The 17750-nt window shown below is 44.1% G+C and overlaps 1 protein-coding gene across 6 annotated transcripts in view; it reads left to right on the forward strand.

The window, feature by feature from the left end:
• TEP1 (telomerase associated protein 1) overlaps window positions 1-17750 on the forward strand; it is a 1162857-nt gene that overhangs the window by 247126 nt on the left and 897981 nt on the right. For all 6 annotated transcript variants that reach the window (XM_078652640.1, XM_078652638.1, XM_078652642.1 and 3 more), the window contains 2 exons: window positions 14632-14722; window positions 14979-15162. In XM_078652640.1, coding sequence (XP_078508766.1) covers window positions 14632-14722; window positions 14979-15162 — 275 coding nt within the window. The remainder of the gene's footprint in view (window positions 1-14631; window positions 14723-14978; window positions 15163-17750) is intronic.

Here is a 17750-nt window from a genome sequence, read left to right on the forward strand (position 1 = left end):
GGCGCTCACGAGGGCAATGCAGCTACACTGGAAGGAGGGGTTAACTGAACCAACAACGACAATGGCCTGCCAATATACCATGATGGCAGCTGGTACGGTTAAGGCAGTCACGTGCCTATATACCAGAATGCTTAATGAGGGGTTGCCACCACTAGAAACGCTTAAGAGTAAATGGGAAACTGATATAGGGAAGGAAATTCCCGATACAGTTTGGGCGCAGTTGCAACGTCGGGCCTGGAAGAGCACACGGAATGCGCAATTTCAATTAGTTCATTTTTATATCCTTCACAGGGCGTACCTGACCCCGGGAAGGATCAGGAAATATTTTGCAGTTGATACTGCGGCTTGCCCCAGATGTGGGACGGTGGGAGTGGAGATTGCCCACATGCTCTGGTCATGCCCTAGTCTAGGCCTCTATTGGCAAAAGGTAGGGGATACACTTAACAAGGTATCAGAGCGCGATCTACAGTTTGACATGGCTGTTGGGGTCCTCCATTGGCAGCAGCGGTGCGTCCATTGGGGCGTAGGGGCGTAGCCCCACTAAGCCACATGGACGCACCGTGGTATTTTTGGTAATTACCTCTGTGTTGTTATTATTAGCGCTGCCGGCCGGGAATCTGCCGGGAGTGGGACACACCCGACTCAATCGGGAGTGCGCAGGGGGTGGGGCTGGCTGGGCTGCTGCAGCTTGAGTGACAGTCCACACTCAGCTGCAGCAGTACTGCGCATGACCAGTTATGGTGCCACCTTGCCCGAGCATGCGCGCTAGACTTTCCCCATAGAGAGGGACCAAGGGGGTGCTGCTTCTTACAGCAGCGCCGCCGCTGAAACAGGTTAAAAAAGGGCGAGTCGTAAATGTGCCCTCAGCGCCAGGATTGGTTAGTCCGTCCACCGCTCGGAAGGTGTCAGGAGTAAAGGCGGGCATTAGCCTGGCCCTGGCATCGACCCGCGTCAGTGCGCGTGCTCACGCCAGCACCTCTTGGTGGGACGTGTTGCCCTGTTATCTCTCCGGCCAGGCCTACCTGCCTCTGTTGATCCTGCCAGGTCGGGTGTATCTGTGTAGGGGCCATTTTGTTCACCGTAGTTTCCAGTACCCCCTTCATCATGCAGTCGGAAGGCCGGTCGTCTCCCTCGAGCACACGGTTCCGAACTGGGTAAGACAGGTGACCGTTATTTTTTTAATTAAATTGTTTTATTATATATGAAGGTTCAGGACACATACTTTCATGGGTGCACTTACGAAGTTACGACTGTGCGAGGAGGCAGTTCTGGGGATGGCCGATCCCCTTTTGAGCAGGTCCTCGGTTACAAATGAGAACTACATGCACTTTTATTGTACAGTGGCATCTTCACACGCACTCTGTACACGTGTACCGCTTTGCCGTAAAAGTATTTAAGCAGGCCTTGTATGTTTGAACTGAGGATAAAAGGTGTGTCAGGCTGCATTCTGTAGATCTCGTAAAGCTGCGTCATAAAAGTCTGGGGGTGGAGGCGGGTTGGTTCTAGAGGAAGTTGAGAGATTTCCTCAAAGGGGGGACTAGTTATACTACCTCTATATTTTTGGGGGGGAAACTCACAAACCATCGAAAACAAGTGCCTGGCTGCCACCCACTCGATTTCTGTTCAAGTTAATATTCAACGGGCAGGGCATTAGTTTTCAAGACCACACAAGTCCTTTCTTCGATTCTGGATCTGAAATATACAGACTTCTCTCTTTAGAATTACATTTAAAGGACCTACGAATCCTGCATAGAGTGTTCGTTTCCTAGGGTCAGTACTGCGTAGAACTTTCTAGGGTTCTTTTTATACTCTAGATGTAGTACCTATAAGGCACAAGGGGACTGGGCTGGGAGCTGGGGAGGAAACCTGAGATGGAGGGGTGCCATCAAAACAACTTTTGGTAAAGTCAATAGGTTTTTGTTCAGTGAGCAAACACACACAACCTTAGCACCATGGACTTCGATTCATCAAAAATTCAGATGACGTGCAAGTGACATCACACACCTTTTGACCTCAATGCAATGACATCACAGTTGACTCCGTGTCATATGACCGTTGACCCCGAATCGAAGGAAGTGATGCCACATGAATTCTATCCTGATGGCATCACAGTAGTTCATGTTACTGAAGTGTAGTGTATAAATAAAAGTGAAACTTTATTTATAAATGACAATACAATTTACAAAAAAGAGATTTATAAACACAGTAGCGGTCATACCCACAGGTATTGATCCATATGGACCATATATTCAATATGAACTATGTTTTTGATTTAGTAAACGCCTTATAATTGCTAACAGTTTTTCGCTTATGATCACTTACTTATAAGAAACAACCACACCTTTGACACATTGAGGTGACTGGCACATCATCATTCATTAGGAGTACGTACATAAAAGGGCTTTTGGTCAGTTCTCTTCATCCATAGATCTGTGTAGCAGTCATTCACATATTGCGTCTGCCCACTTCCGCACACAGCATGGAGCAAGGATCAGTCCATTTTATTCCCTTATCCAATGACTGCCCTGTGCTGTGAGTGGAGACATTTTGCCTGATATATATACACACCTGCCTAAGAAGAAGCTCACTTCAGTACCAGGGATGGTGAGCTGATAATTTACTTTTTCAATATTTTGTCCTTTTCGACTATCCTCTTACTGTTTTGTATTCATCCATATGGTTTTAAACTTTGTCTTAAGGTTACAGTAGTTCAGAGCCAATAATGCCTATTCTCTGTGCCAATAAGAAGCGCATTTCCCTGTGACACACATTTAAACTAAACTGGATTTCTATGTGTTCTATGTACACTTACCTCCTAGGAAAGGCCAATACTGTTCTATCACAGTTGTATTTGATTGCAATTTTTTTTATTTTAAATTGTTATTGCGAGCATGTTATGCCATGCTTAGGTGGCATTTATTTTATTTTTTGTAGCATGCCCTCGCAATAATAGAGAAATAATAATTTCACCATTTTGCTGAGGTCAGGCTTATGTGCTTTACGCATTTACAACAATGAAGCATTGCATCAAGTTTAAAAAAGTGTTCATTTTATTTGTTTCATTGTATGATGTATTCTCAAGGGTGCTGCACTCCTGAATGCATTTATTTACCAAACAGACAGTGTAATGTCCCATTGGGGGCTGTTTGCCGTCTGTTCTTGGCTCTGCTTTTGTCACCTGTGAGGCCAGGGAACGCTAAAGATGTGCTATTGGTTGCATGAGGCAAGCCAGCTGCGAGACCTGACAACCCTCCAAGCTCAGCATGTTAGAGCAAAACACAAAGGCAGGAGCCAGCAGGAGCGGACAGAGGACTATACAAGTCCCTCATATGGTTCAATGCAAGCACTCGACTGGCGGTGGAAGGACACACCCAGGTAGTCAACAGTATGGTATAGTGGGCTGTTCAACTGTACATCGCAGGTAAAGACATCGTATGCCTTTACCACATATTTTTTACCATGCATGTTTTTACCATGAACATGCTTTTACAACGCAGGCCATTACCATGCATTGTTTTTATATAACAAAACAATGTATTTGTGGGGGGAGACCCCCACACCCTCAACTCCGTGGTAAAGGCATGCGTTGTAAAGGCATGCATGTGGTAAAAATGTGCGTGCTAAAAAATGAGTGGTAAAGGCACAACAAGGTAAAGACTTTGTTGGAAAGGTAGTTTGCTGGTATGATGTAGGTGAGAGATAATTACTCCACTGGCCCGAGCTGAGTCATGATTCAATTCAATTTCAATGAAAATGTATTTAGTCAATTTTAATCTATGCTTATTCACAGAAATTAAAAGTAGTCTGAGGCCAATTGCCTTGTCCACAAAGAGAATGTCAAGCAGTACACTCATTGCAGGTATTCAAGTCAAAACAGGATTCTTTTAAAAATAAAGACTTTAAAATTTTCCAGCACAAAGTTAAAACATTGCATTAGACAATTCATGAGTGTATGAAAGTGTGTGTATTTGGAATTAAAAATACACTTGCGTTTCACTACATTTGCTGTAATCCGTGTCAAAATACCTGCTCTGTAGCCGGTACCTTTGGCCACAGTAAAGATGTGATGCATTGTCAACAGGCATAGCATGTCCATTGTGGTGCTTACGTCACAGATTTTAGAACGGAGGGCTTTACAGCACATTGTAATGTACCCTATGGAATCTTCCACTACAGCGCATAGCCATACAAATCATTGTTTTACACTACAAAGTAGAGCAACTATTGTTTCCGTGCAGCTGTTTGCGTTTTAACCAAATGTATTACCCGGTCTGGTGTGTTTTATGGCAGCGAAAACTCTCTTTCTTATACCACATAGACTCTTTTAATTTAATTAGCGCCAAACTGTGTCTAAAATATGATCAGGCGTATCCTTGTAGGCTGTTTTCGGTTAGAAGTTGTGAGAGGATGTGGCGTAAGAGCCAGAGCTACCGACTTTGCAAGGGGGAACCAAGGTTCGATTCTCGACCTTGGCTCAACCTCATGCCATTCTGGGTACACCACTTAATAAATCTCTCCGCGCCTATCAAAAATGAAATTGTTTGTCTATAATGTAAAACTCTCCAATACCATCGGGAAGAGTTCGCTTTGTACAAAACTGCAAAAGTAATCTGTCTTGCCCGTTTTTTGTTTGTTTTTAGAACAAAAGCTTTATCGTACAACCTTAATCTATAGACACGTCCCAGTGCTAGCAGTATGTAGACACTGGGCGTGATATGTCAGGTGTGCCACATGTCGCTGTCCTGATGAATAACACAGACACACTAATGCGTGGCCTTGTCACCAGGACTGAGGGCACACCGATCTGTTTTTCTCCAGCTGTCCGATTCGACGTGACACGCGTTCCGTTTACTAACATGAACTGCTGCTCAATAGAAATCGGGAACTTGGTGCCTGGGGGTCTGTTGGTCTGTGTGCCTGGGGGTCTGTTTTTCTGTGTGCCTGGGGGTCTGTTTTTCTGTGTGCCTGGGGGTCTGTTTTTCTGTGTGCCTGGGGGTCTGTTTTTCTGTGTGCCTGGGGGTCTGTTGTTCTGTGTGCCTGGGGGTCTGTTGTTCTGTGTGCATGGGGGTCTGTTGTTCTGTGTGCCTGGGGGTCTGTTGTTCTGTGTGTATGGGGGTGTGTTGTTCTGTGTGTGTGGGGGGTCTGTTGTTCTGTGTTTGGGGGGTCTGTTGTTCTGTGTTCCTGGGGGTCTCTTGTTCTGTGTTCCTGGGGGTCTCTTGTTCTGTGTGCCTGGGGCGGTCTGTTGTTCTGTGTGCATGGGGGTCTGTTGTTCTGTGTGCCTGGGGGTCTGTTGTTCTGTGTGCCTGGGGCGGTCTGTTGTTCTGTGTGCCTGGGGGCCGGTTGGTCTGTGTGCCTGGGGTGGTCTGTTGTTCTGTGTACCAGGGGGCCGGTTGTTCTGTGTCCCTGGGGTGGTCTGTTGTTCTGTGTGCATGGGGGTCTGTTGTTCTGTGTGCCTGGGGGTCTGTTGTTCTGTGTGCCTGGGGGTCTGTTGTTCTGTGTGCCTGGGGGTCTGTTGTTCTGTGTGCCTGGGGGGGGTCTGTTGTTCTGTGTGCATGGAGGTCTGTTGTTCTGTGTGTGGGGGGGGTCTCTTGTTCTGTTTGCCTGGGGTCTGTTGTTCTGTCGGCATGAGGGTCTGCCCGATGGTATGTATGCATGTGGTACTGTAGGTGTGTTAGTCTGAGAGTGCATGGATGTTTACATGCATGTATCATCTATGTCGAGTCAACATGTGCTTGGATGGTGTGTATCTGTATTTACTATAAAAGTCACACACATTCGCTTTGCTAATATTTGGATTTCATCTCACTTCAAAAGCAAATTTAAAGTCTAATTTTACGCCCACTTTACCTCTCAGCCTTGGTCATGGTTCCTCTAGAGAGATAACGGAAGCAGAAATCTGACATTAATAGAAACAGAGTGGCTGGCTTTTATCTGGTATAAATGCTATCCCCAAGGCCTGTAAGTATGAGTTTTTATGAAATTGCATTTCTGCATGTTGCCTAGCTTCAGGGAGGAGGTTAATATTGTTGTGTAGATACCTCAGTGCACAGGAGGCTGTGGCAAATTACTCAGGACATAAATACAGTGGGGAGTTCATTGCATTGATTGTAATTCTTTTCCCAAACACATGTAAACTCAAACATACTCACACATGCAAACAGCCAAAAACACCAGCACATGTAAACGCAAACCTGCTCACACATGCAAACAGCCACAAACACCAGCACATGTAAACTCAACCATACTCACACATGCACACAAACACCAGAGACCAACAAGCAGACAACCACATCCACTCACTTATTCTGATAATGGGAAGTTCCAGGCTCAAGCATGCGTACCGGAGGGCCCTAGAACAGGTGAGGTGCCAAAGATATAAAGACAACACTCCTAGCATTACAGAGTAAAGCTCATTCTCTTTCCGGTTTTTCAAAGCTGTTCCGCTTAGAAAAGGGTCAGTTCCTCTTGAGCATTCCACAAGAGTGACTCGCAGAGTAGCTACAGAAGAGTCACGTGCTGCTTCCTGGGTGTATAGGCCTATGGGGAAGGCATATGAGTCATCAGTCATTGCTTCATAGGTTCCTCGCAGTGACCGTGTGTAGGACCTGTATAATTTGATCATTGAATAGTCATATTGTATGACTAAGCAGACCTTGAAGTTCAGATTTTTTCTTTTTTGAGTTTTATATAGCACGAACTAGACCTGAGACATCGGGTATCAGAGCGCTTTACATGAGCACCAGTTTCGTTATAGATGAACACCTTCATTTTTTTATTGGTAGGCACGGGGAGATTAAGTGATTTGCCCTGAATCACAGGATGTAGAGTGTTGTTGCTGAGAGTCTAACCAGGTTACCCAGCTTCGAAGCCGACCGCTCTAGCCGTAAGGCTACATCCTCTCCCCTTGATTGTTGTCAATTGGTCACAATTATGCAGCTCTCCTGTACGGATCGCTCATAGTGTTCTATTTACTTAATAAAAAATGTTTGGGGGAAAACAACAAAAATGTTTGCCCATATAACGTTATTTTGTATTGCACGTTCTTTAAATGCCATTGTCGACGTCCGCCATGCCGCTGTGTTTTTTCCTTGAAGCACATGTCTTTTCAATGGCATCTGAAATTCCTACAGAGATTGGATGGGCCACATATTGGGTGATGTGGAGTTTCAGTGTAGAAGGACAGAGATGTAAAAGTCCCAGAACTAGGAGGCAAACATGGTGGCTTTGGTGTTGTTTGAAGGTTGTGATTGGTGGATCTAAGGTTCTTATCTGGTGTGTAGTATGGTAGAGTGTCAGAGAGGGTGTTGGGAGCCGTGTCATTTGCTGATTTAAAAGTTGTGATTGGTGAATCTAAAGTTCCGAGTTGGCGTGTAGCATGGTAGGGTGTCAGAGAGTAGGTTGAACTTGAATGCCATGTCATTTGCTGATTTGTATGTCCATGTAAGTGGTTTGAATACGGTCCTGTTCTTGAAAGTGAGCCAGTTGGCCTGGTGACAGGACTCAGTCTGAGCATAATAGGACGGAATGTATGAAGCTCTGTGGTTATACTGAATAAGCAGCTACCTATGTTATGCCATCTAATAATGTAATAACTGCACTTTCACAATTGCTTTATTAACCTTCCTGCTTTCTCAAATTTGCTTGAAAATGCACGATTTTTCTTTTTTTTCAAAATTTTCTTGGGGGGGGGGGGGTTTATCCCCCCAAACCCCCCTTTTGGGGTTCGGGATCGCTCGCTGCGCTCGCTACGGTGCTGTATGCAAATCACTTTGCGCCCACCACTTTCAAATGTCACCCACCGCCCCTGTCCATTGGTTCCCGCACACCCCTAAAACCCAAATTACGAGCAAATTCATAGATCTGGGTCTTATCCTGGCGAAGCGCGAAATCACACGACACTGGAAGGCACATCTGGGACCGACAGATATTAAGTGGCGAACTGAGTTTCTTAAATGGGCGGGGGTTGAGAGCACATTACGATTTCAATTAGCGCGGCAACAGCAGAACGACAAGGCTCTGGAAGCGGCTCAGGCATGGGAGGCCATGGTGCAAGCGCTACGCGACCATGATGCACAGCTTGACCAGGAAGACTAGCACCTTGAATACACCTATACCACAACAGATACATTACATGTCTTTCTAACTGACGAACCTATGCTTCATACCCACAGCGACTGTCCTGGTACAAGACACCGATGGCGGGGTGTGGTTGGGGGGGGGGGGGGACGGGAGGTTGTGTTTTAACCTTGAATTCCCTTGAACATTGAGAACATCTAATTGGGGTCGCCCTTAGGGGTCCATATTCAATGGACGGAGCTTGGGGTGCGGGCTACAATTTAGAACTACATAGGACGGACCCACTTGAATGTGATTGAGGGGAGGCGGGAACTGTTACAATTGATGTATACGTTGTCTCAAAACTAATAAAAATGTGTTATAAACAAAAAAAATCAGGGGTACACCCATAGAAGAGGGAAAGAAACACCATGATTCTAGCCACTCCTTACACCATTGCGCCCATTCAGCATCAAAGATCTCAGTCCATTGAAGGGATGGTACCAACTTGCTGGCTTTCTGGAGCAAACTCCCTCCAAATGTTGACACTGAAGTATCACCATCGTTAGTGATCAGGAAATCATTTCCTTCAAGCCAATCGAGATTGCAATTCCTGACATCCCCCACCTATTCAATGTCTTACCATTCAACGTTGAGGTACTTTTTGACATCAAAGCATTCAAAATCAGATCATCATTTGATGTTTCACAGTCGATCACAAGACTATTGACACATTCTGCTTTCACTGATTCACCATCAAGAGTCTTGACAGTGGAGGACATCTGCACCTTCCAGCATGTTCTTGTTAGAAGCATAGAATTTTGTTGGAGGCTTCCTATACCATAGTTTCTGTAATTCAGGACCTGCAGAGGCTATTGGAATAAGCACTGTGTTTTCACTTCTGCAGTGACTGAAACTGTCACACAGCTTCTAAAGAAATACTGACCTCCACAAGACCCAACGTTTCTTCAACTTGATCTGAAGCCTGATTTAGGGATATTTTGGTTTGTCTGAAAAAATAATGCATCAGGTCTTGCTACATCTACTCTACCAGATAGAGGACGCAAAAGAATGGATGCTGCCTGTTGCAGGACAGCTACAACTGGGCTTAAAGGCTGCCAGTGCCATAGCACTCTCTTAGAGAGGTCGGACTATTGCCTATGGTAAATGGGACAAATGTTTGCATAAAAGCTTCACAGGGAGCGAAGAGATAACTTTGAATTGGCAGTGCAGGAGAGTTTCCGGATATTCAATCAGGTGATAAGTGCAGTCATTGACTCTGCAGAGCTGATCTTGCAATGTAGGTGTATTGCCATGGCATACATTTGAGGTGTTCATCATGGGTCAGACAACTGAAACTTTTAAATCTGGCATAGTCAGGCGCTCTTTAGGGGCCAGGCAACTTATGAAATAAAAAATGGTTTGTGTAAACTAGAAAGCGGTTGAATGGGGTTGCTCAGAAGTATTTGAAATGACAATACTAAGCAAAGAGGATAGATATCAACAGCAGAAGTTTCAATTTTACTGATGATCGTACCACCAGCGATAACCGCAGCATCAGGTGGTCGGCTATGACCAGAGAGGTGGTTCTAAATCAAAACCATCCAATCAGCCCCACACTTCCATCTCGTCAGGAAATCTAACAATCCACCTTCAGACAATGATTTTCCCCCCATACCCTGACACCACACTGGTTTGTCGGTTTGTGCCTCACAGCATTTCAACGAATTTCAAAAATTCACAGGTAACAAGTGGGTGCTCACCATTGTCTAGATGGATGCTCTATTCTTATCAAAACATCCGCACCATCTGTTTCACCTGTGTACCATCTGGTTGACCTGCACCAGCAGGTTACTTCTTTTCTGAAGAAGAAAGAGAAATAACTTGTCCCCTTCCCCAAAGGGTGCAGGATTGTTCCTAATCAGAAGCTGGGTTCCAAGAAGGACTTCAGACACATCTAAACTTGTGACCAGAAAACAAGTGGATTAGGAGAGAAAGGCTCTGCATGCTTGCACTCTTCCACACCTTAACTTGCATCGGAAAAGGTAACTGTATGTGTGTAGTAGACATTCAAGATACGTATTTTTACATACGTGCAAGATATGTATTTTTACATACAGCTTATGAAGATATGCAAGCAGTTGCTCTGTTTTGTGGTAGGATAAACATACTTCCAGAATGCAGCTCTTCTCTTTGGGCTAAAATCCTCAGCACGAACCATGTGAAAATATATGGCAGTACCCATGCTTGGATGATTTGCTTTTCGAAGCCGGAAACCTAGTCTAATTAAAGAAGAACCTTTATGCCAAAATCTTCCCTACTACGTTGGCTGGGCCAACAAAACAATTGTCTACATATCAGTAGAAGGCTTGTGGAATGGCATGTCTCCCAGGCAAAAAAATCAACCGGCAGGTTTACTCCGAATATTTTTGTAAACTAAACCATGAATGATTCATAGGCAATGAAGTTCTCAGAGATGTCTTCTTAAACTGGGGGCTCCCTTTGGTAGACTCATTTGTAGCCAATAAAAACACCAAATGCAAAAGACTCTCCTCCAGGCAGGGGAAATGGGTTCCCCAGGTAGCCCCATTTTGATGAACTTATTGGACATTACAGTATGTTTTTCATCTCATCCCTCTGATTCCAGCACTGCTGTTCAAACTGCGAAGCTTTTTAGGCTACAATGATCTTGATTGACTCCATCTCATCAGTCAGTAATTGTTCAGGGACCTACTACAAATGTTGCTGAAACCACACATGAGTCTGCTATGCAAACCAAACCTGTTGACCAGATTACGGGGTCATTTATTTCACCCGAGACCTTTAATTTTTGCTGAAAGAGTCCTGAAATCAGGCAATATGGGCACCTGAACTTGCCACAACCTTGCATGGACAACTTGAAGGCAGCAAACCTAACTTTACCCAGGGCCTCCTCTGCTTTCTAGTGGAAAAGATGTTTTAGGATGCCAACAGCAAGGCTTTAATCCTATTGCCTGCCAAGACTGATTCTACCATACTTTGAAAATATAACAAAGTCTAAGCTGCTCATCTCAGTTAAAGTTCACATTGTAGCTCTAATACTATACAGAAAAGCACCTGATCAGGTTTCCTTTTTCAAAATGCCAGTGATTAAGAACCACATTGAAGGCTTAAGGAAAGCCAGTGGGCCAAAATGATCACCATCACCTCCTTGAAAGCTTAGTCTAGTGCTTTCCAATTAATAGATCCTATATTTGAGCCATCCACCAAGCTTGACTTGAGCATCTGTTCTAGAAGGGGGCCCTATTAGTCTGTCACATTAGCCCCACTTGTCAAACCCTATAAATTCTTCCGATCTAAAAAAGTAGTCGTGAAGACTTGCCTTTCTTTTTGTTACGTATCGCCCCATTTATTGGATGTTACAGGGTTGTGTATTTCGACAAAATAAAACAATAAGAACATCTGATAAACTTTTCATTTTTTGATATAGTAGGTAGAGGTCTAGCAACCTCAAAATGATCAATTTCACATTGGTCTGTTTTTTTGTATTTCATACTGTTATTGGGTTGGCCCAACAGAATGACCCAGAGTCCAATTCAGCAGAGGAAAGGAATCGAATATGGCTTGGTAAAGAAATATTCTGCTATCAGAAAATTGTATAGCGTCCACTTGGAGATATCTTCACACATTTACACAACATTATTCACTAGATTCCGAGATGAGAGCTGCCTTTAGTGCAGATCAAGCCATCCTTATGAAGCCATTTTCTTGCAATTACTTATATAGTCATGCATACACCTGTAAGTCTTGTTGTGCTTTATCCCTTATAGTTGAGAGCCACAAGACAGAAGGGTATTGCTTGCTGCTTTATTCTAACAGTGAAAAAGTGCCTCTTTTTGCTTTGTCACCCCATCTTTTGCTGACTGATGTTGCTGGTTTCTGCACATTGGGGCAATGCTTTCCAGACCTACTGCATGTGCTGTGACCTTTAAAACATTGTAAAATTGGCTAATTCCCAACTGACTTATTCAACTTTATAGTAAGACCATAGTATATGGTACAAGGAAATTCACCATTGTCATAGAAAGTTAAATGCTACCTATGGACTGCAGTCTTTTTAATATTCTGTCCACTAGAGTGGCAAAGAAAACCTTGCTTCAGACCTGCCTACTTTTAAATATTAAATATGTCACCCCTAAGCCCACAAGGTAGGATACCTAGTATTTAAAAATGATGCATGTAAGAATTTATTGTTGTTATATACCTTCAGTGCGTAGCCTCCAAAAGCTGTTTTCACTGTTTGTCTATAGCTATCCTACGAGAAAAGCTAAAGCTTGAAGTAACATCATAACTCTATCTCCGTTGTGAGACAGGCTACAGAATAATTAAAACACCAAATTCAATGTTTATTAAAAATCCATTTCAGTGGCGGAGTCGGATTTTTTATAAATATTTAGCAAAAAAGACTGAGAAAATTAGACTTTGCCTTCTTGGGCCTCCGGTAGGCTAACTACTATTAGCCTCCTGGCTGATGACCCTGCCCATGCTTCTTCCCCTTAATGATGTGTGACAACTGGTCCCAAAGCTGAAAAAATGACTTAGGCATTTTCATAGGTAGACTTTGTGTGAGGTATATGACACTGTTTACTTTCAGTGAAAATTCTACGACGGAGAAAAATTGGTTACTTACTGGAAGATATATTTGGATGTAAAGTGTTCCAGAGTCCCCGCTTACATAGTGGGAATTAATTAGTATGCTAGACATTTGCTATGTGAGCCCTGCCACTGGACATTCAACTTCCAGCACTGCATGACACACATCAGCAGTAACAGGCAACTGAATGCAGAAGACAGCAGCAGGGCATGAAGAAGTGAGCAGAAGTGCCCCTGTAAGAGGAGCAGGAACCCCCGTAAAGGAAACAAAAGTGAGGGTTGGGGTGGGGGGGGGGGGGCGGGTGACACCACCCTATACTGAAAAACAAGAAGACCGTGGGATTCCGTCTTAATATCAGGATCGTGGTTCACCCCTAAAGTAAAGAGTAAAGAATCTATTCTTCTGTAAGAAATAAGAAAAAAAAGATGCACACTGAAATGTGGAAGGAAGCATTAGGAGAGATTGGTGGGGGGGTAATCACTGTAAGACAAACACCAGCGAATAGAATGAGTCAGTGTCCTTCCTTCGATGAAATGTCCTCATACCACGTTAATCTAATTTCTATCACTTCAGTGAGGAGCAATATGAGCCAGGAACAGGACTTTAAGTAAGTTACTAGTTCTGCACTTCCAAGTGGCCTCCAGGAATGCGAGAGTGCCAATGTATTTATAGGTGTAGAGCACTTCTTTGTATCAGGGTAACTGCACCTCTGTTCAGCCTCACCATTGAAGTGCTATGTTCCCTTTAAATTGTGAGAGTAAAATTGTACTCATTTATAGTGTACATCTGCTTGCTATTCCAACATTCTATGTGGATGACACTCAAAACTCTCTGCACGATTTAAGCTAATTTAATATATCTGTGTGCAAATGGAATACCTAACCCGGCTAAATTGAGTAAAGTTTATACTTTATATTCCCTTGGCTGGCCACGCTGTAAGGAGGAAGGGGCTGACACCACACACTTGACTTGCATTTGAGATATGAGTTGAGATAATGAATATGTGCTAGGATAGTTTTATTTCTACAGATTTGCTCTGAGCAACACTTATTCAGGTTTTCGGTTGTTTAGGTTACCATGCTGGGGAATTACCCACCTCTGATTGTTATCCTTTTGGCTTTGTTAGTTTTAATTTTGACAATGATTGTCAGGTGCAAAAATAGAGAACTGCATTACAGAAAAAATACAATTTGAACTTCAGAAGGCCGGTGGGCCAGTTAAGCAGGCATGCACTAGAGATGAAACTCCGCTGATACCCAAGGCAATCTTCTAGACCCAGGAGACAAGAGGTGGGCTTTCCTTTTTTCTAGAAATCTGCTTTGTGATGCTTTCTAGTCTTCTTCGGCTCCTGGTGTTGAAGCCTTTTTATAGGCTACAGGAGCCCCCGATCACATGGTGGTGCTGATGAAGCCAATGTGGTGCAGGTGGTGGATCCACTAGACTATGGTCCGCCGTACCAGAGACAGAGTTTGGTGTTCTGGGACCTGGCGACCGTAAGAAAGGCTTGTGGGTAGCTCATCGGATACCTTCCTTTTTTATCATGAGTCTAACTCAGAGGATTGAGATTAACATTTGTTCTGGGAATGTTTGGGGGTCAAGTCTTTCAGTTCTCTTTAGATCGGGGTTGTTGTGAGTATAAGAGAAATCTGTTGTGTTTGTGCTACCTCTAGGCTTGGGACATGTATTTGCTTGTACTCTTTCTTTGAATCTTGCAGAGATTACTCAGTTACCATATGTAAATGGTAATGCTGTTTAAGCAGTAGAGCTCTATCACTACAAAAACTGGAGATAATACAATTAATAACTTTACATTTTTCATATACAGTCATTATGCTTTGGTTTCTCATTTTTTTAATTTCCTCCTCCTTTTTTTTTTTTTTTTACTATATCGGAATATTCTTGTTTGCCCCTATAGTGGTATTAAGCCTTTTTATCTTTTACAGGATGCCGTCATTCAGAGCAGACAGTTCCCATTTCGTTTTCTCTCGGCTTATAAAGTGATTCTTGACTTAGAGGAGCAGCATAGAAAATCAGGTAAAGTACAGTGCTTGCAACTAGTATGGCTTATTCCAGGCTTCACTTAGGCTAAAGGTACTTCTGTGTAGTGGAATGGTGATAGGTGTGTGTACTTGTGTGGTAGTTGAGTCAAACTGTGCATCAGGTTAAATTCTCATGCACCCTTTTGTAGCAGGTGGTCGTTCAAGGTTGGTGTTGGCATCTTCTTGATCTCTTTGCTCGTCTCAGGTGACAACAGCTGTATTCATTACAAGTATCCTCCTTTTTTTCACAGAGGCACCCGCCTTATCCAATGCTGCCATCCTGAAAAAGACTTTTATAATGGTAGCCAAAAAAGACTCTAACCTGACGGGCCTCAAGTATCATAAGTGGACTCGCAATGGCTTAAGAGCCGTGATGGGGATACCGGCAGTCTTTCAGCTGGTGAAGCGTGAGAAGGAGGTGCAAAAACGAATCAGGTACCCTTACTGGCTAAAAAGTCCAGCTCCAGTAGCAGTAACCCTAGCATTCAATGTATGTATTACTGTGCGCTATTGATGGAGTGGACCTTTCCATAAATTATGTCTGCATTCATGTTCGATACACTGTACTTCCAAACTGTTGCGCCAAATGCTTTTATTTAGAGGTCCACTATTATGACAGAAACTCATTAGATCAAACTGTTTCAGAAACATTAGACCACAAAATAGTGGTGTCATGGCAGAAAAATGCAACAAAGAGGTAGAGGCAAGCTAAAACTTACTGAAAAACATCATACACTTATTTAGAGTCTTTGCAGGTTTTCAAACATGAAAGTGAATGATCTGTTTTCCCAAACTCCAGTGACAAACGTTTCCATAGTGTTAGTCACTGAATCATAAGTGATGTAACCTTGAAGGGCTATCACAATCTGGTAGCTGTAGATCATGTTCTCCCTTTTGATCTCAGTTCCCTCTCTGGACAGTACAAAGGCACATTTAGCTTCAAACCTTTAAGACCTTTACCATAGTGTTTTTGTACAATACTGTAAACACCTCACTGGCACCTCTGCTTAATACAAGGACAATTGAATACTAGCTCCATGCATGGGGACCTCTTTTTTGCTCTATTTGATAATTAGTGATACTTATGAATATTGCCTTTGTGCATGCACAGGATCCTGTCATACCTTACTTTTGTATGACTGCCTACTTAATGGCATACTTTATTTCTAATTTTTTTTAATGAGCTGGCTCTTCAGAGGCAACAAATTTCACATTTTCCTCATGTTTTTCTTGTAAATAATAAAAAGAAAATGCGTGAAAGTGGTCAGGTAAGTAGCACAGCCTTCTACAGCCAAATCTTGCACTGTTCCTTTAAGCATTCAGGATGGCCCAGTGTCAGAACCTCTTTCAGAGTGCCATGTGGCACGCAGGGATTACTGGGCCCAACTGTGGGGGTTGAAGACTATTACTCCTGATGTACCGGGGTTCGACTAACTATGCAATCGGAGCAACTGGGCCAAGTGCCCCTTCTGTACTTGACTCTCAGGGTAGGCCCTATCCAAGGCTCCCTTGAGGGGAGGCGGGTGGATACAGTTAGGTGAACACAGGCTCACAACTCCATGTGTACCGCTGCAGCCATAATCATTGTCCAGTCAATCGCTCCCTTTTTTGGAAAATATGAAGAATTTTATTTCTAACACCACCCACACAAAGCAAAAATATGATATTGACAAACATTTACACAGTCCCTTCTCGTGGTTGTGCCTCTAGTGTTTATTTGGCGGTTCCCTGTCCCCCACACTTGTGTTTACTCCCCATTCACTACTGGTTACATCCAGGGTGTGCCCCACTAGTAGTCAGAATCTCAAGAATCCGCTACGACTCTAGCTTAAGTCAGTAATGTTGCAGTGCTATCACAATCAACTAGCAGCAAGTTACCATGGGGCCGCTGTCCCCAAAACCAGACTTGCCCACACTGGCAGATGTGAATCATTTGGAGTTCCTGAGCATGCCTCGTCTGCTGGTGCTGCTAAGCTAGGTACATTGGCCAAATTTGACCCAGCAGGCTGCACTCAGTGGGTGCAGACTCTCTACCTTCTCAGCTGCTCCTGCCGAGTAAGTGTTCGTTCGGCTACCAATGGGGGTGGCTACGACAATACTGTCTAGAGTCCCTCACCCTCGTGATGGTGCACTTGTGCTCCCACTGTGTCCTTACTTCTCCGGCAGGAGATAACAAAATTAGTTGCAGTCCTTGGTTCAACCCGGTGACCCCCTCTGACATACAGGGTCACCACAGTTCACTGCTCTTAGGCTCCAGCTCAGCTTGTTCAAGTTCTTTACAATGGGTCTCCCTGGCACACTGGGGCCCGCCATGCTACCTCACAAGGCTTCAACTTTACAGCACAACAGTATTTTCCATTACTACACATCAGCTCTGGCTCGTCGGCGCAGCATGGCACACAGCTCATCTTGATAGCAGCCCTCTCCTGGCATATGGGGGTCGTGGACTCTATTTTGCACATAGGCAAGGACCTGATCGGTGCCACAGCTGTTTCTCCACTCCTGGCACAGACACTGCTCCTCACTGAAACTCTAGCTTCCTCCAAGTCTGTACTTTTCCTCACAGGGCACACTAGTCTTGGCAAGCAGACGGGCACTGGTTCTCCAGGGCATTTGGTCTTGAATTCCTTGGGTGATGTCCCTCACCCAGCAGGGAGAGTGTCAGGCCTAGGTCCCCAGTTCTCATCATTGGCAGAAGTCTTGCAGAGCCTCCCCTTCTCACACAGCCCATCTGGCTACTTGGCAGATGACAGGTTTTTTGGGACTTAAACTGCCTTGTAAAAGTCCATTTCTAGAAACCAAAAGGGTCTGAGTCTTTGAATTTTATGCTGGTGTCCTGCTTCGTTTGAAGTACCTACTCCTCTGCTCCTGATTCCTCTTGTAAAGCAGTCTGTCACAGCAGGAGAGTCTTCGAAGCTGATAATCCAACAACTTAAACCATGGGAGTGACTAGCGTTCACACCTGGATGTCATCCACAGTGATCTTTGCCTCAAAAGGTTAGCACAGTGCCTCCAGCCCCACT

This window comes from Lissotriton helveticus, chromosome 7 (assembly GCF_964261635.1).
Source record: "Lissotriton helveticus chromosome 7, aLisHel1.1, whole genome shotgun sequence".
NCBI classification, from domain to species: Eukaryota; Metazoa; Chordata; class Amphibia; order Caudata; family Salamandridae; genus Lissotriton; species Lissotriton helveticus.